Here is a 19,750-nt window from a genome sequence, read left to right on the forward strand (position 1 = left end):
GGGTCATTCCGAGCCAATTTCAAAAAGTGATTATTTTTTATTATCTTTCCGGTCCAATAATCAAGTATGAACATCATACTAAACCGAACAAATTTATTTTAATTTCGGTGTGTAAAAATTGAGTGTTTACAGACGACATTTATCAAATCCTCCTATAAATATTAACCATTTCACTTCCCTCCGAGATCTATTAATCATGGTAGGAAAGATAGATGATGTTTTGAAGAAATGAGAAATTGATTTCCACAAGGATAAACTCGACAAGACATTCGACGTAGAGATAAATGATCCCAAAAACATGATGGCAAAAACGAAAAGCTAGGGGTGAAGGCAAACCTTGAAGATTCTTGGAAAGGACCTCCTAATATCAATACTTGTCTCCTTATCTCTTCATCGGCTTGTCACACTAGAATTAAGAGTTTGGAATGTCTTTAAATTAGATAATTTCCCCTCAAGGAAAGAGGTTTAATCAAAGAGTGAAAAACTCCTAGTGGAAAATCAAGCTTAGATAAATCCAAAGGCTCGCAAACAGACTCAAAAAGGGGATATGAGGGTTGATTTATTGGAAGATGATTCCAAATACTTTAAATACTATAAATACTTTGAACAAACTAATATGCCACAACAACCCAAGCGCAAAAATACTCATGAAGGTACATATAGTCTATTAGTCTTAGATTTATAAAAGAGTTCATATTTATTGTAATTTCCTAATGTGGGATATATTGGTAAAAAAATGACTAGTTTAGATCTCAAGCTATCACTTTGTCGCTAAAAAAACTTTTTTTCCATTAATGTCGAGATCTCTTTTGATTAATGAAAGAACATTTGTCTCACAATTCGGTTTTACCCATAAAGCTTTGATTTTGAAATATTTTCCAAATCAAAAGACTTGAATGAAAAGACGAAGGAAAGATAAATGTCATTTTAGGTGTGAAGGTTATTTAAAAAAATGAAAAAAAAATTGAATGAGATTTTCAAATATATCTTGAACTACCTCATGATCTGATTATCTCAAAAAAACAATTAAAAAACAAAAAACAATGTATGCCCGTCTATGGTTTTGTTGATCCAGATCACTATCATGTTTAAAAAAAATATTGAGAGAAAAGCTTAAACTTTAATCCCCTTGCACACCAACAAAACAAATCTGGAATAAGGATATATAGGAAGCAAGATGGTGATGAGACCTTCCATTTTGATCATTATTTTCAAACTAACCGAATTATTTTCTAAAATTCGAACAGTGATTTTTTATCGAGTCTTGCAATTGCTAAATAATAATAATAATAATAAAATGATCCCAAAGAAAGCTAGTATAAAAATCAAGTCAAACATAAAACCATATAATTAAAGAATGATATTTCGCCTCTAAATGTGTGTTATAAAAAATGATGTGAGGATTGAAATAACTATTTGTTGTTAGTTCAAACTCTCATCCCGACCGACCGCTATGTGCAAGAGCAAAATGTAAATTATATTAGATAATATCGGATGACCGACCACTAAGTGCAAGAACAAAATGTAAATTTAATCGGATAATATCCTGATCAATAAAAAAAGATAATATATCTTGTGAATGTTTAGATATTAAAATCAATATTTGAGTGAACATATTTGTTGTTCACTCAGACTTTTATCTCGATAATCATCCATTAAAAGTTGAAAGCTTGATATAGTAAAAAAAATCATAAAAGATAAGAGGGTAAATGCTTTGTTCATATAAAGTGACGATTTAAAAAGATATAGTCAAAACATTATAAAAGATAACAAGGTAAAAGCTTTGTTCAAATAAAGTCACGATTTAAAAAGAAAAACATCATTTGTTATTAGTAAAAGTCTTACCCTATCAAATAATACAAGCTTTAAAAATAAAATAACTCTATTGTTCCCCATTTCTTTTTCAGTATGTAACCAATTGGGTGGTCATCAGCTCCAATACTTGAAAAGTATGATAACCTTCAAGCCAAAAGAGTACAGAATGCATTAGTTGCTGATAGGCAAAGCAAAGGCAGTAAGAATGTCATCATAATTCAAGTCTATTGAGAAACCAGAGAACCTATGCAATAACAGTAATAACATTTTGCAGATAACAATCATTTCAAAATCTTTAGAAATTCTAAAATAATAAAACTATTAAAGTAGCAAATACATGAAAATCCGTAGTTCTCATCTATTCTTAGCTGTCATCTAAACAGTAAATAATACATGAAGAGCCTTTAATACATGATATTAATTATTAACACTACAAAGAAAGAGACATATATACCTCTTAACAGATTAGTCATCAGACAAACACCGAAAGCAAGAACATTCGAACCCATATCCATGAGATAGAATATGTTGACGAGCATCACGGTTCATACTTGCATCGATATAACAGATCCGCAGCTCTTCACCTGAAGTAACAAATAATTGCATAAGCATACATCCCCAAACTGTAAGTGATCCACTAACTTCAAGAAGCTAGTTACACTTCATTTATGCTTAATAAAGTCCCTGATTAAACAGAGATGAAGTGGAACTATTTTTTATAAACAAAGACAAACTATTCTTTCACAACTCCAGATTCATTATAATTTATCCATTGACGGATACAAAATACTTTCCATCTATTTTTTCCAAACACAATGACCGGCTATTTTTTTAAGGGATGTAACCATTTGTTAATGACTGGCTACTTCTTTTTTACAGAATGAAACCATTTCACAATGACCGATTACTTATGCTATTTTCTGTATAAATAAATTAAAGAAAGCAACTTTGCTAACTTTGATCTTATAACCTTGGTTGTCAATAAGAATACTCATAACAGGTTTTACATATTACCAACTTGAAATTTTAAATTTCATTATTTTCATTGTAGTTCTGTTAGATATTTGCCTTAGGATTCGGATGCCGAAATTCAACTTGTTTGAAATGATTTATAAAAACGCAAAACAAGAAGAACACAAAAAGACAAAGATTTATAGTGGTTCACTAGTAAGAGTTACGTCCACTTCAGTCGCCACCTGATTTCACTATGAAAAAAGAATATAGAGTTTTTGCCTCACTATTTCTCTTTCTAAAATTTTATCTTGCCCTATAAAACTCTTAACAAAAACATATTTATAATGTAAATATTAAGGTAATAAAATCTAAATAACTTTTAATTCAGGCCCAAGCCCAAAACCAAACACAAACCCAATAAACTCTACTCTGATTGTGATCGATTTCTAGCTGCAGCCAGCAGAGATTAGCTCAAGAATCATAATAAAAATAAAAAGATGAAAAGCATTATGTTCTGGTTTGTCGGCAAGAAAAGCATTATGTTCTGGTTCGTCGGCAATACAGATTTTCAGCTAAAGGAAAGTTCTGGGGAGACAGTGTTTATTATCTATTTTCAGCAAGGAGCGAGGATCAGTTGACTGATGTTATGACTAAAACTTTGAAGACTGAAGCTCTTGAGAAGATAAGAAGAGCCATGGGATTATAAACTAAATGCTGATGTTGTTTAGTTTAGGGGAGGAAATGATAGATAAGTCTAGTCATTAAAATAAATACAAGACCAGGTCATGGGTCGCGTTTTGATTTGTATTACTATTAGCTTAGTACTTAACTAATCAGACATTTTTTTTTTGTTAGGGCCTAAATAATAGGTTGTTAGTTTCCTAAATAATATCCATATTTCTAATAATATTAGTTGTGTTTTGTTTTTGGAGATTCTCATTTCATGTCTCTTTATTTGTTTCTCCAAAGAAACAATTTCAGCATCTCAGATTTGGAAAGATGAATATTGATCTTTTTTTCATCTATCATCAACTTGAAGCTGTTTGCAGAAGTTTCTTGCCTCATTGATTTCACCAAGATTGAATGTAATTGTCATAAATTTTGTTCTGCAGATTAAGATTATAAATCAAACATGAATGCAATAAAGCATGAGGTCCTCCAAGAAAGAAAAGTTTAATTGGATTTAGAAACCGTTAGCAGTTACCAACTCATGACGTTAGTTCTTAGCATAATTCTACTGAAACACGTATTTTACTGCAGACTATGTAGGCAGAACAAAAGTTTAGGCCAGTTAGTAGATTTTTTATTTTTCTTCTCCAATGGGTCCAAGCAAATCCGATACCAACAAATGCCCATCTACATGGAATTGGTAAACATAAAGTTCAGAATGTGGCTAAAAATTGAAAATCCATTGGTTGGAATCAGAGATGGATATTATTAGAAACTCATATCCCAACCCAACATTATTAGATATAATTACAATAATAGCACCTTATACACACTTACAATATATGTAAACACGGACTATAAATAGGGGTGGAAAGTGATGACATTGTGAAGAATCATGTGAGAAGATAAAAGAAAAGAAGAGATAATGAGTTTTTGTTGGATTGGTGGTTCAAAAGTACAATGTATAATTGTTGTTTGTTTGAAGGTTTGAAAATCATTTGTGTTTTCTAATCTTTTTAGTTTGTCGTGTAAAGACTCTTGGGTTTAATTATTTTAATGAAATAGCTCACCATTTTCCCAGAAAAAGAAAAACAAATGCCGCTTTAAATACAGTTGAATAGCAGATGACTCTTGACCATATAATAAGATCGATTTGTAGGTTAATTAAATCCGATTAAGATGGATTATAGCTCCAATAGGGTTGAGTTGAGATTGACATTCATAAAGTATTGAGATTGCTATAAAATAATCAGATGAAAATTAGCAAACCATGTACACTCATTCTGTTACAGAGACCAACTTATCATCCCAACATGTTCTGAAATGCTACCATTAATCACCAGACCTTTTGTCTGTATAGGTTCAACAAAAATCATGATCATTTACTCAAACTAAAATATATTAACATAATTAAACACGACTAACCTGTTTCAATTTCCCGTAGAGCCTTCACTCTTGCATTCACATTTTCTATCCACACAATATGAGCATTTGGATCTGAGACCAAAGAAATAAAAAGATAAATTACTTGTAAAAGACCATCCCTTGCACATAAAAGTTTGTGATTAGCATGATCATGAATTCTCAATAAATTCAAGGACAGCAGTTTCCAATGTTAAACCCACTGCAAAACGCTCCAAGAATTGTGATTGATCCAGAAATACAAGACAATACAAACATCATGAAGAGAGATTTCAAGAAATGGCCGATCTTTTGATTCTATCCATAACTGAGCCTGATCTGATGGATCAAGTGCAGCATACAACTCTTTGCTGTAATGTGCTTGAGGAGATAGGGTTCCCCATTCTTGCAGGAACTGGCACACATTTGAGGCAGAAGAAATGGCATCAATCATTGTCGTGCAGTTCTCATTCAGATTAATATTCGATACTGTTAGGTGCCAGAATTGAGATTGGGTTTACAGAAGGGAGAAGAGAGAAGAGAGACTGTCCAAGAGTAGGGGTGAGGATTGAGATAAAACAGGGGATAAGAACTCTGAGAGGAGTGAGATGAGAATTGTTCTTGATTCAATAGACTAATTCAGGCATACTGTACAAAATTATCTAAGCTTATTTATAAGACGTCCCTTCTCAATATTTACAATGATACTGAATGGAGAATACAAATAAGGGTTTGCACTAAGAAGGGGAGGAGTGAGATGAGAATTGTTCTTGATTCAGTAGACTAATTCAGGTATACTATGCAAAATCATATGTCCACCGTTCGTGTGGCTATCGGCGCATCCGCAAAAGTTTTAAGAACCGGTTCAGCTGACATAACGCCAGTGTTCTAAATGGCGGTAGGCGGTGGCGGAGTGGTAATTGACTGCCTACTGCCTCGGGTGCCTCGGCGGTTAAATTTAAATATAATAAAGATGTTCTATAATTATCATTTTACCAAAAAGTCAAATGAATATTTTCTAACATAGTAACATTTAACAAAAAAATAAATATGTGGACGAGCTAAAGAAGAGGTAGATGATCGAAGAAGATGTAGATGATCAAGGAGGTGAGGTGAATAAGATAAGAAACGGAAAAGAAGAAGAGAAATGAATTGGAATGTAAAAAGTCGTTTCAAAATTTAAATAAATAATGGGAGATAAAAGAGTTTTTTTTTATTAAATTTTTATATATATATATATATATATTAATATTAGTAATTAATTAATTAAAAATAATAAATAATTAAATAATCTGACCGCCTCATGTATAGGCGGAGCGGTGTTAGACCGCCTACCGCCTAGGCGCCGCCTAGACGGCCGCCATTTAGAACACTGCTAACGCCTAACATTTGTTTAAGAAATGTTCTTTATGTTCCAAATCTTCATTGCAATCTATTGTCAATTAGAAATATTTGTTATGATTTAAAATGTCTTACCAAATTCTATCCAAATAGTTGTGAATTTCAGGATATGGAAGCGGGGAGGACGATTTGAAATGTTAATTATGTTCGGGACTCTACATCTTGCAACATTACCCACATATAAAGAAGGTTTCGGGTTATTCAACTTCTCTCTCAAACAAACGTGCCAAAACTATGTTGTGGCATCTTAGACTTGGACATCCCAACTTTTTGTATTTGGCTAAAATATTTCCGAACTTATTTATCAATGAAACCACCACTTCTTTTCATTATGACACTTGCCAATTTGCCAAACACACTCGATCATCTTACTAAAGTGTTGCATATAAACTGTCTAACTCATAGTATCGTGTGGGGACCACTCGCACTAAAACTTTAAATGGTAAATGATGGTTTGTGATCTTTATCAACAATCACACTCGCCTCACCTCACTTGACATTTTTCCTAATGAAGGAAAAGTCTGATATTTGTCAAATTTTCAAATACTTCTTTATCCAAAACAAATTCAAATCATCCATCCAAGCCTTCTAACCAATAACGGACGTGAATTCTTTTCTTCAAACTTCGGTGACTTCCTAAAATCAAAGAGTATCATTAATTTAAGCTTTTGTGTTAATACTCCTCCAACAAAATGGCGTCGCCGAAAGAAAAAACCGTCATATACTCGAGATAACTCGATCTCTTGTCTACCTCGTTAATTGTAATTCATTACGCAATCTTCAATTCTAAAGTCCAATTGAAACACTCTTAAAATATTCCCCAATTCCAAAATCGCATCCAAACACATTTCCGCAAAAAAAATTGGATGCACCTCTTTTGTCCATACTCATAACCACCATCGGGACAAACTCGACCATCGAGCCACAAATTGAATCTAGGGTACTCACCAAATCAGAAAGGGTGCAAATGTTACTGTCCTCACTCCAAAAAGACTTTATACTCCATGAATGTCTCATTATTTGAATATCAACCCTTCTAGAACCATGTTGAGGGGGAGAACCTTAACAATCTTCAACATGACGGTCCTCCCAAAGACATTATCCATCATACCTTCATATATGTACCCGAATCTGTACCTGAAACCACAATACCATCTTCAATAGAAGTTACATCAGAACCCACAACCAATTCTTCACCAACCTCACATACCTTACTACTTGTACCTGAATTTGTACTCGAAACCACAATATCATGTTCAATCGAAAATACATCCAAATTCACAAACACTTCTTCACGAATCTCATATTCACCTCCTTCGGAAAAAAGCTAAAAGTCTACATTCAACGAAGAGCACAACTTGCACCCGTCCATGAATCCTCCTCGGGCCTGACTCCAACCGAAATTTCAGGTACGACGGTTAATAATGATATTTCTTTTATTGACTTATGCATTGCTCTCAGGAAATGTGTTAGGTTATGCACAAATCATCCGATCTCAAAATTTGTTTCATACAAATGTCTATCAGAGTCGTACCGGGCATGCATTGCCGACTACGACAACGTGAAATTATCTACATCCATTCATGAAGTCTTCGAACAACCGGAATGGAAACATGTCGTTAATGAGGAATTGAGGCACTTATAAGAAAGCATACATAGTCCCTTTGTGAGCTTCCAAAGGGAAAGAAACTCATCGAATGTAAATGGATCTTCAAGACAAAACATAACTCAGACGGATCGATTGAAAGGTATAAAGTCCGTCTGAAGGATTTTCCCAAGATTACTTAGAAACATTTGCGCCTATTGCCAAACTCAACAACATCCGAATATGAGACTCATTACACTTGAGCCATGAATTAAAACCTAACATGTATCACATTCTTCTTCTATTCATCCATATCATACCATAAGCCTATTCTTTACCCCTAATATAACCACTCTCTAATATCTTAGTGGCCTACAATACCCAAACCCAGAGGAAATATAGTACTTGCATCAAATCGCGACCCATTTGCCTTGTGAAATATAAATAACATGTAACAGTTACCATTTAAAAAGTTTGACAAGTATGTCAGTAACCCTATACTACTATTTACAATTCTAATCTCCTTTTTCAAAATGCAAGTCGTCAAGGGTTGGTGAAGTTGTATAATGTCATGCTGTCTCCACTTGAACCATCATATAGAGAAAGATATACATTGTAACAACATGCATTTTCCCTTTTGGTACATGTGAATAAGATATAGAGGTTTTCCAAACCAACAATATACACAGTTCAAGCTCTCCTTTGCATTTTTAACCAAGGATATGATCACACCAAATGAAGGAAGAAGAAAGAACATCATTTCATACTTTTAGTTGGTATCAACAATATCAACTCATGATATCTATTGATTACCCTTAATAAAGGCTAGTCGTGAAAATGGCAATAGATGCATCTTAACGAGCTTGAGAAAGTAGAATGAAAATCATACAACAATCATGATTGCTGACAAGTAAACCAAATATATCAACAATATCCAACTCATGATAATTACTGAATTGCTCTTAATGGAAGCTAATTTTGAAATTACTAATTGATGCACTTAAATGAGCTCAAGAAAGTAGAATGGAAGCATACCACAATCATGATTGTAGAGTGATGGTAATAAATAAATAGCATTTCCAACAGCAGCTTCAGCTTCTACTAAAGCTCCTGCTGACAAGAGAAGGTCTTCATATGCACCAACCAATTCAATACGAAATGCATTAATCCGAATACGTGCCAATGCGTCAACGTACCATTGCTTCGTAAGAACTTATAGTGTCAAGTAGAAACATCTGCTCAGAAAACACTATGTACAGGTGAGAAACAGATTTAGAGAACATAAGTCTCCCAGCCAAAGGATACATGATGTCACTTCATCTGTAAAACCTGCAATTTTGAAAGTGTTTCTTAGCAAGTCCAACTCCTTCTCCATCTGCATAGTGTTACTGCAGTTAGCCAATACTTGAGTAGAAGATGTAAAATATTCAAACTAGTGAAAGCTCGGAAAATCAATTTCAATTCTTATCATTCGGCAGAGAGAAGGCATTGGGCAACGAAAAGGGCATTGTCTTTGGCTTATTTGGCCATAGATTTAAATCAGAAGGATAGTACATATGTTAGCAATTTATATTTGGTTTGGATAAAAATCAGGTAAGTAATCTTTAATCTTTGCCAATTTCATATTAGCTAATCATTTCACAAAATATGTATCGCCAAATGTATTGTATCTAATAATAAAATGTATACAAACTACTAGTATTTAAACACTGTTTTATGAAAATTAGATCATCAAGCAAACATGTATTGCATAGAAAACTAATTAATTGATGTCTGATTAGATTATTGCATAGAAACATGTATTGTACTAACCATGACGACTGTTATTTTTATTGATATGCATCTTACTGTGCATTGCTTCTTTCATATCAGTATAATACATTTGTGTGTTTCTTGCTGCTTGTCAACCACTGTTTATTTATAGATTACTATTTACTGCTCACTGCTCAGTAATTACCACATTTGTCACTGCTCAGTAATTACAACCTTTGTCAAAAACAAAATACTCTTAACCTAACAATGAATTTAAGAGAACCATGAATTTCGCCGAAGAGAAAGTATAAAAAAAAAAATGGAAGTACTTCTCAGCCAAAATTCAACACAAAAGGTATAAATAAGATTTTAGATGTGTATGTGGCTCTGAGATCTATGATTCCTAGATGTTCTTCTATAGGAATATATCCATAATATTCAAGCTCTTTGTTGGAATGGTAGTTTTGGGATAGTTTGGGGGGTTATTTGTAAGAGTGCTTTTATGCCTCTATATAACTCTAGTCTTTCATTTAATAAGATGTGCTTTTTCCTTTTTATATAAAACTACTTGGTATCAGAGCTAGGTTTCAGATCTAGGGTTTTGTATCTAAAAACTGTGCAACAGCCGCCGGCCTCACCAGACCTCCGCCGCCCCTATCAGGACCTCCGCCCACCAGGGGCGCCGCCGCCTTGCTAGGGGCAGAACTGACCCGCCGGTGAGGGTTTGGATCTGGTCTCCTTGATGTTTTGAGATCAAGAACGGGTTAAAAGGAAGAGGAAGAAGTTCGAGATAATGAGTTTTAGATCTTACGGGTTAAAGATCGTGTGATCGTGGTTTTGGGGAAGAAGGAAGATTTGACTCAATCTCGTGTAGATCAGAGTCGGATCGATGACAGGTGAGGGTTCGAACATGGGTCTTGCGATGAAAGAGGCCTTGGAAAAACTGAGTGGTGATGAGATCGCAATGTTGATGCGAGCATTCAGCTTTGCCTCTAGTGACACGGCACCGAAACCAACCCCAGCACCTACACCAGCACCTAGGGTGGAGCTTCCCCCGATTGATGTGAAACTCGATGGTCCAGCTTCGTATCTGCGCTGGTCACGTCGAGTGCGATACACACTAGTAGGGAGGAAATTAGAGGGGTACTTGACTGGAGCGGTTACTAAGCCGGTTGAGGGTACTCCAGCATGGGATGATTGGAGGTCTATTCACATGCTGGTGTATGTCTGGCTCTTAAACTCGATGACTACACCGATTGCGGCCAATGTTGATGGTATGGAGGATGTGCGGTGTGTCTGGGAGAAGCTGAAGAAGACTTATGATGGAGTGGGGAACAACCTGAGGGTTTACCAGGTCCAAGGGGAGATCGCTGCTTGTGTACAGGGGGAAAGGACTGTTCAGGAGTATGCCATAGAGCTGGAGCGCTTGTGGCTGGATCATGACTACTGCACGAGGACATTGTGTTGCACTGATCCTGCGTGCAGGAAGACTGAGGCTTGTATGCAGGATAGGACCATGGGGTTTCTCAGAGGTCTGACCCCAACCTTTGAGCAGAGGACTGCAATGTTATTGGCTCAGCCGAAGATTCCCTCGCTTGAGGAGGCAGTCTCGGCCATGATACAGGAGGAGACCCGGATTGAGCTCCAGGCCGGGGCAGAGGGACTTCCAGGGGTGAAGTCAGCCCTAACTGTCTCCAACTTAGGTGGTTCCAGGTTTAGAGGTGAGACCCGGGAATGCTACAATTGTGGAGAGGTAGGCCACTTGATATCGGCTTGCACCAAGTCACCAAAGGCGAGGAACTCCGGTGGACGTGGTCAGTCTGGTGAGCGCGGTCGTGGTCGTGGCCGTGGCCGCAGAGGAGGTGGAAGAGGGGGCTACCGGGCAAACCTGATGGTAGCAGGTGAAGATAATGGAGATGGTGTGCAGGAGGAGGAGCTCTCTGCGGAGGATCAGGAGCTCTTGAGATCCTACTCCCAACTTCTTAGGAGAAAGGGAAGAGGTGCGGCAGAGAATGCATCTACCTCGGGTAACATTGCCACTTATGCTCATTTAGTCGCAGGTACTAGTGACACCATGCTCTTGCCTCTATATCTACCGTTGGTTCACCATGGATTATTGATTCTGGTGCTTCCAGACATGTTACGGGTACGGTTGGAGAATTTTCTTCTTATACTCACCTGGAAATCCCTGAGAGTATTCGAACAGCCGATGGTACGGCCCAACCCGTAGTGGGTAAGGGTACTGTGCGATGTACTGACTCATTGACTTTGTCCAATGTTTTGCATGCTCCATCTTTTCCAGTAAATCTCTTATCCATTAGTGTTATTATCCTCCAACTGAAATGTGTTGTCACTTTTGATATTCCCAAGGTGATCTTCCAGGAGAAGGGAACGGGCAGGAGGCTTGGGACTGGCACATGGCATAATGGCTTGTGGTTTCTTGAGAGAAAAGAGATGGACTCAGCCCTCGCATCTGTGGTGGAGAGATCTGGAGGAGTGAGGAGTAGTGTGGAAGACTTGTTGTTGCTCTACCATAGGCGAATGGGTCATTCTTCTTTTAATCTGTTAAGTCGTTTGTATCCAGCTATGTTAAAAAAAGCTAATAAAGAGAGACTGGTTTGTGATGCTTGTGAGTTTGGCAAGCACACTAGGAGTTCGTATGTCAGTACATGTAGTAGGAGCACATGTAGTTTTGATTTGATACATTCTGATGTGTGGGGGCCTTGTTCTACAACTTCTGTTAATGGTTTTCGATATTTTGTGTCTTTCATTGATTGCTTTTCTCGTACTACTTGGCTGTATTTGATGAAAAACAAGAATGATGTGTCTGCTTGTTTTAAAAATTTTCACAAAGGGGTTCAGACTCAATACGGGGCAGTAGTGAAGGTATTGAGGTCTGACAATGGGACAGAGTACACAAACAATGAGTTCAGAGAGTACTTATCCTCTCAGGGAATCCTGCATCAGACCACGTGTCCGTACACACCAGAACAGAATGGGGTGGCAGAAAGAAAGAACAGGCATCTCCTTGAGGTAGCAAGAAGTATGATGATCTCAATGAATGTACCAAAGTACTTGTGGGGACAGGCAGTCCTGACAGCAGCGAGACTGATCAATAGGATGCCCTCACGTGTGTTGGAGTGGAAGTCCCCGCTTGAGTTATTGAAAGGTGAGATTAGTGATAGTCTCCCCTTGAAGGTATTTGGTTGTGTGTGATTTGTGCAGAACAACAGACCAAATGTGGGAAAACTTGATCCGCGAGCGGTTAAATGTATCTTTGTGGGATACTCGGCTACTCAAAAAGGCTACACATGTTGGAGCCCAGTGGAGAGGAGGTTTTTTGTTAGTATGGATGTCACGTTTCGAGAGCATGAGCCATACTATTCTTCCCAGGATACATCACCCTTTGGAGACTCGCTTGATAATGGAGGTATGAGGCGAGAGGGGGAGAGTAGCAGTGGTAGTGAGAGGAGGATGGTGGGCGTGAGCGATGTCCCTTGTGCACCGACAGGTGAGGAGGTGCCAGAACGAGGCGGGGATGACCCCGATAACGGTGGTACTCAAGCTCAAGGGGAGCTGCGAGTATACATGAGGCGAAGGAGGCAGATTGAGGATACCATGCCTACAGTGCCGCTTGTGTCAAGTCCCTTGTCCCTGCCTACCCCGACTTCTGAGACACCACTCGCTGAAGAGGAGTACACAGGTGATATGATTCCTCCCTCTTCCACTCCCACTCACATGTCCGTAAGGAGGACTCCTCGCCTCAATGCGGGAGTTCCCCCTGATCGATACGGTTTCCCACATGATATTGCCCAATTTGTTTCTTACTCTCACATCTCACCTGCACATGGAGCATTCATTGCATCTCTGGACATTGTCTCTATCCCTAAGTGTTGGCAGGTTGCTAAGGAGGATCCAAAGTGGAAAGCCGCCATGCTTGAGGAACTTGAGGCTCTCGCAAAGAACAAAACCTGGAAGCTTGTGCCATTACCACCAGGGAAGAAGGCGGTTGGATGCAAGTGGGTTTTCACTGTGAAGCAAAGTCCAGAGGGTCGGGTTGAGCGTTACAAGGCCCGGTTGGTGGCAAAAGGGTACAGTCAGACGTACGGTATTGACTATGATGAGACTTTTGCACCCGTGGCGAAGATGAGTACAGTGCGGACACTTGTTTCCTTAGCAGCGAATGAGAGTTGGAGGTTACATCAACTTGATGTGAAGAATGCTTTTCTTCATGGTGAGTTGTTGGAGGAGGTATACATGGAGGTCCCACAGGGTTTTGGCACGAAACAAACGGAGGGTAAGGTGTGCAGACTTAATAAATCTCTTTATGGGCTGAAGCAGTCCCCTCGAGCCTGGTTTGACAGGTTTAGGAGGGCTATGGTAGGCATGGGGTACCGGCAGACCAATGCAGATCATACAGTGTTCTTCAGGCGACATGAAGTTCACATTACGATGCTGGCAGTGTATGTGGACGACATGATTATCACTGGTAATGATGAGGGTGAGATTGCATTATTGAAGAAGAGGTTGAGTAAGGAGTTTGAAGTGAAAGACTTGGGGCAACTCAAATATTTCCTTGGGATTGAGATAGCTCATGGTGCAGAGGGGATTGTCTTATCTCAAAGGAAGTATGTGCTGGATTTACTTACAGAGACAAGTATGCTTGGGTGCAAGCCTGCGGTGGCCCCGATCGATCAAAAGTCTAAGCTAAGTGCTGAGGCAGGAGAGCCAGTTGATAAGGAGAGGTACCAGAGGTTAGTTGGTCGCTTGATTTATTTGAGCCACACTCGTCCTGACATCTCCTTTGCGGTGAGTGTGGTGAGTCGCTACATGCATGACCCTAGGGAGGGTCACATGGATGCGGTGTACCAGATCCTGAGATACTTGAAGAGTGCACCAGGTAAGGGGTTGATCTTTCGCAAGAATGGGCATTTGAGTATTGAGGGATATTGTGATTCAGACTGGGCTAGTTGTGCCGATGACAGGAAGTCCACGTCTGGATATTGCATGTTTGTAGGAGGCAATCTGGTCTCCTGGAAGAGCAAGAAACAGTCGGTAGTTGCGAGATCCACAGCCGAGGCAGAGTACAGGGCTATGGCTTTAGGTGTTGCAGAGATGATATGGTTGAGAGCTCTGTTGGTGGAGCTCAAAATGGACCAAGAGGCACAAATGAAGTTGTGGTGCGACAATAAGTCAGCTATTAGCATTGCTAATAACCCTGTGCAGCATGACAGGACCAAGCATGTGGAGATTGACAGATTTTTCATCAAGGAAAAACTGAATAGCGGACTACTTAAACTAGAATATGTAACTACTAGAGAGCAAGTGGCTGACTGTCTCACTAAAGGGCTTAGTTCGTTAGAATTGTCGAGACTATGTGACAAGATGGGCCTTGTGGATATCTTTCGTTCGTAGGCTCATCTTGAGGGGGAGTGTTGGAATGGTAGTTTTGGGATAGTTTGGGGGGTTATTTGTAAGAGTGCTTTTATGCCTCTATATAACTCTAGTCTTTCATTTAATAAGATGTGCTTTTTCCTTTTTATATAAAACTACTAAGCTCTTTCTATCACCTCAAATATGACAATGGCAATAATCACCTTTTTTTCCAACACAATAATTCAAGCTCTTTCTATCACCTCAACAATTATTCCATTGAATCAGAGAACCAAACAAGTTAATCATGTATGCTTTACAAGTGCACAATCCAAAATACTTGACAAAGGAATGAGACACATACCTGCAATACCATATCAGGTGATAGTTTGGCAGGTTGAAGAATGTCAAGTTTGTTTGGTGAAGAGGCTCCATGTATAACCATACATGCTAACCGCTTTACAAGGAGAGGATATTTCAATCCCTGGCACCTTGAAGAAGAAATACTTTCAGAGGATTCAATCACGCTTGCAGTGAATCAAACAAAACTATAGGAAGGTGCAAGTTAAGTTAGTTAGTATTAATATACCTTCCTTTTTCCACATACTACTGATAGACACATGTTTCAGCCGGACACAAAATAGTTCTCAGGAATTCATTGATACAAATAATACCGAGAATTACTTCAATTGAGAGAGAAAGTGTAAAGAAATCCAGAAATAGATGAAAAAAAGACTCCAGTTTTATTCCACACCTGTACATATTACTAACCTTCTACTATTTATACTAATATTATATACTAATCATCTCGGTTTACTTGGATTAGTCCCATAATTAGCCCATTACAATTTCAGCACACTAAAATACTAAAACACCATAACATTGTATCAATTCTCCGCTCATACAAACTTCATTGTCATCAATAAATGTGAAATAACCAACTTGACTAAAAAATCAAAAACAAATAATGGATTACAATGCTTCCCTCTTTAGCAACCACAAGTATCTCCAAAATATTTGAGCAGCTTGCCAACTCTCATCCCAACTTCCATCTTCCAACATCACAAGCTAATGAATGTGAGAGAGAAAGAAAAAGAGCTCCCTTCATGAAATGGTGATTTGTTAACCCCCATTAGTGATTCTATCTCTTTTTTTTAAATGTCTACTTTTCCTTAAAACCAAGAACGTGAGGGGGTTCAAAATTACATGTGGGGAGAAACAAAAAAGCAAGAACAAGTTAGATGCCAGTAAGATAATAAAATATTTCTTGATCAACAATAAAGTCATGTGGCCTTTGTTAGACTAACTTGATGTCTGTTGCCCACTCGCTAATTGTAGCATTCCACCCTTAATATCATCTAATCCTTTGTTCTAAATGTACCAATGTCGATCCTTTAACAAGTAAATCATCTTTTATTTGTTTGTTCACTAATATTTCTTCTTTCTCGTTCTAGAATTGGTCCCTTTGATTCTTTAGAGTCGTAGCTTTTCCCTTCGAATGATCTTTTGTTCCTTTAGGAGGGAAATTTAATTTCAGTCTAATGATTCCATCCCTAAGTATTACTCATCCCTTAAAATTGTTCTTCCTCAAACAAGGCCTCTTTAACATCTTTTGGGGGGGAAAACATGACAATGAGGACTTGAGTGTCTTTTGCGAAAATTCTTCTTCAAGTTTTATTTTGTTTTATTTTATTTTTATCCGAATTAATGATGTACAGTTGTTCTTTCAATTGGTTGCAGAAGATGGTCAACAATAAAGTCACGTGGCTTTTCTTATGGAATTTGTTCGCTTAATTTGATGTTTGTTGCTCATTCGGCTAATTATAGCATTCTACCCTTAATATCATTGAATCCTTTGCTCCAAATATTCCAACATATTTCTTCTTTCTCATTCTAGAATGGGTCCCTTTTTAAACAAGAAAATAGAATGTTATCAAGGACATACTCCTCTCTTCTTGAATCAGTTATTGAACTTCTTTAAATACCGTTTCTAAGAATATCAAATTGATCAAATATGAATTCAAACTTGTTGAATATGCTTCTTCTTGGACACTAACATCTTTTAAGATTATTGTTTTTTTCCAAGATTTCAGTTGGTGTACCTTTTGAGGCTCTTTATTTCATTGGATCATGCTTTTCAGCATTTTGTCTAATCAAGTCGGTTATTTTCAAATCCCGAGTCCAACCAACCGTTTCTTTCGGCTTCTTGATTGATTGAAAATTTCCAGGAAATCTTGAAAAGATTCTTGGTAATTGCTCTCTCGTTTTGGTTTTAAAGATGTTGTCAATGGAACCTCCACTGGAATCGAACAAAGATTGTTCTAACCTCATCTTTTAATTCAATCCATGTTGGAGCTATAATAGAATCCCTGCCTAACAGATCCTGTGAATTCTGGGATAGTGTATATTGTCATTACTGTATATAAAGTGTATTATCCTCACAATAAAGTTCTAACACATTTTGTACTTATAATTTTCTCATGAAAAAAGAATTGGCCATATCCATGCTATAATACCATTGATATGAATAATCAAGAGAATTACTCGAATTGATTGAGAAAGTGTAAAGAGATTGCAACCTTATTCGACACCTTTACAAAATACTAAAATTTTATTATTTATACTAATATTATCCCCAATTACAATTTAAGCCCACTAAAATACTAAAAACACCCATTGTATCACTCAGCTTCTCCATCTTAATGCACCATCGTTGGGTACAGATTCTTAAGGTAGTTAATGCTGAAACATTGAGGTTACAAAAGAGTCTGATACTATAGTTCACAACAAGCTTTATGCTTTAGCTTCAGAATGCATTGAAGTATGAAGTGGAACTCACATAACAGACTTATGGTCATTCCAGAAGATGTTTAAATGCAATGGAATATAACCTAAATTATAATGTAAAAAAGGACATAACATAGAAAGTTATCTGCAGGGTAGGTTCTTTACTTCACGAAAATTAGAGAAGATGAACGTACCTGCAGTAGTCCTCATATGCTGACCAATCTACTTGCTTTTCAACCTCATAAAAAACCTAGAAACATAAAAGAAAGAGTTTGAATCTGAACACAAATTGCATATGGTTCATGACTTTCCTAATAGAATACGGTAAATGAGATACAAAGGAAAGGAAAGAACTAATTGAAACTGTGAATAATACTCAAAGATGGTCTGTTCTTCTTGTCACCAGTTTAATTCATGTATATAGCAATATAAGAACAGGGAAAATAAGAAATATTTCTTTTAACATGGATAATGGAAGTGATTTAATTCTTGCTTGATCCTTATGAGAGATTCAAATCCACTCACCAAACTTAAGAGCTCTAACTGGGTCTGGGAACGGCTTTCAAATGGGTTACCTTATGGGATGTGGGGAAAAGGGTCTAGTACATTGAGTGTGATAACAAATTTTAGAGATTTAATCTTGAATGTTCTTAACCTTGACAAGATGATAATGCCAAGGATGATTGGAAGTTGAGCAATGTTGACAACAATATGTTCTATAAGAAAATAAAAGGCATGGAAATTAGGGAATGAAGTCACTTGGTGGAGACTTATGACTAATGATAGAATAAATATAAAGAACAAATTGACCTTTGCTTCACGTTTGCAGTCCTCGCTGCAGAATGCGATACTCTGAGCTTCAGATGGCTGCTTGTTTGCATTGGGAAGCTTTTTGAGACACAAGTAGCAAACGGTAGAGAAAGAGGAGAGAGAAGGGTGAGAAACGATTGGCTTAGCGGTGTGGATTAGTTCACCGGCTTCAATGTTACGAGTGGCGTAAACACCTCTGCCTGCTGATTCAGTCTGCAAAACTTGGATGGGAGGCGGATGCTTTTTGGATTCATTGGTGCTTGAAGTTATTGGATAAGGGGTGTTAATAGTTGATAAGAGAGCACTGAGGAGCAGCTTACTACTGGAGTTCACCTCCTTCGGTGGCACCCATGCCAAATAGCGGCCACGACGAAAGAGCGTCAACATCTCTCACTTTTCTGATTGTTTTGTTAGTGTATGGGTTTTACTTAAGAGAACTCCGATCTAATGTTCCCTGAAATTTTACGAAATTAACATATAAATATGTTAAATTTAAATTTGAAAAATAACTTAAGTTTGATAATGTTTATAAAAATGACACTTTGAGTTATATGGACATAGTTTATGAAATGTTCATATTGCGTCTTGCGAAATTCACAGAAAATACATATTTCGCGTCACACGAAATACATATAGTGCGTCGACGAGAAACCCTATCCACACTTTGAAGATTTCATCTCTCTATCTCTTTCTCATTATCTTGTCGTCTTCGTTGTTCTAGCTTCTCATCATCTCGTTGTCTCTGTCTCTAGCTCGTCTCGTCGTTCCTTCAAACATCGTCTTGATTATTCAGGTGAGTATGACTTTAGTGTATTTAATATAACATCGTCACGATTTTTCATTTATTTACGCTTATTCTAACATATTGTTGTTCTTTTGAAGATTTCATCTCTCGTCGTCTCCGTCTCTAGCTTCAAAACTCGTCTCGTCGTTCTTTCAAATCACGTTTTGATTATTAAGGTGAATATGAGTTTTTTCGTCAAACATTGTCATGATATATATAAACTTGATCTCATTTACCGTCACGTGTATGTATGACACTTTATTTGTTCATCGTTAGTTAAATAGTTCATAGCTTTTTATTCTGGGAAAAGGAAGAAAGGTTCAAAAGGCCCTTTAAATTTTTTTAATTTATGGATGGATAATGATAAATTCAAGGGTATTCTCGAAAGCGTATGGTCTACAGATGTTAGAGGCTCCAAC

General features: G+C 37.4%; 1 protein-coding gene across 1 annotated transcript; it reads right to left on the bottom strand.

Annotated features, from left to right (window-relative positions):
* Positions 1-1,693: 1,693 nt before the first annotated feature.
* Positions 1,694-18,967, bottom strand: LOC124938582 (histone-lysine N-methyltransferase ATXR4). The gene is made up of 8 exons (XM_047479050.1): positions 18,548-18,967; positions 17,932-17,987; positions 15,315-15,441; positions 9,131-9,200; positions 8,861-9,037; positions 4,864-4,935; positions 2,270-2,399; positions 1,694-1,959 (listed from the first exon to the last, which is right to left on the bottom strand). Exons 1-7 carry the CDS (start codon positions 18,932-18,934, stop codon positions 2,281-2,283), a joined length of 1,008 nt encoding a protein of 335 aa, XP_047335006.1. The 5' UTR covers positions 18,935-18,967; the 3' UTR covers positions 1,694-1,959; positions 2,270-2,280.
* Between the last annotated feature and the right edge of the window lie 783 nt (positions 18,968-19,750).

The sequence above is a fragment of the Impatiens glandulifera genome, chromosome 5, assembly GCF_907164915.1.
Source record: "Impatiens glandulifera chromosome 5, dImpGla2.1, whole genome shotgun sequence".
In the NCBI taxonomy this organism is placed as follows: Eukaryota; Viridiplantae; Streptophyta; class Magnoliopsida; order Ericales; family Balsaminaceae; genus Impatiens; species Impatiens glandulifera.

What these genes read in the sequence shown, in the direction of transcription:
- LOC124938582 (XM_047479050.1), bottom strand. Translation starts at nt 18,934, where the DNA reads ATGTTGACGCTCTTTCGTCGTGGCCGCTATTTGGCATGGGTGCCACCG. An exon ending in ACTGCAAACGTGAAGCAAAG is followed by an intron (nt 17,988 to 18,547) that starts GTCAATTTGTTC and finishes TTATGTTTCTAG; the next exon opens with GTTTTTTATGAGGTTGAAAA. An exon ending in GCATATGAGGACTACTGCAG is followed by an intron (nt 15,442 to 17,931) that starts GTACGTTCATCT and finishes TTCTTCTTCAAG; the next exon opens with GTGCCAGGGATTGAAATATC.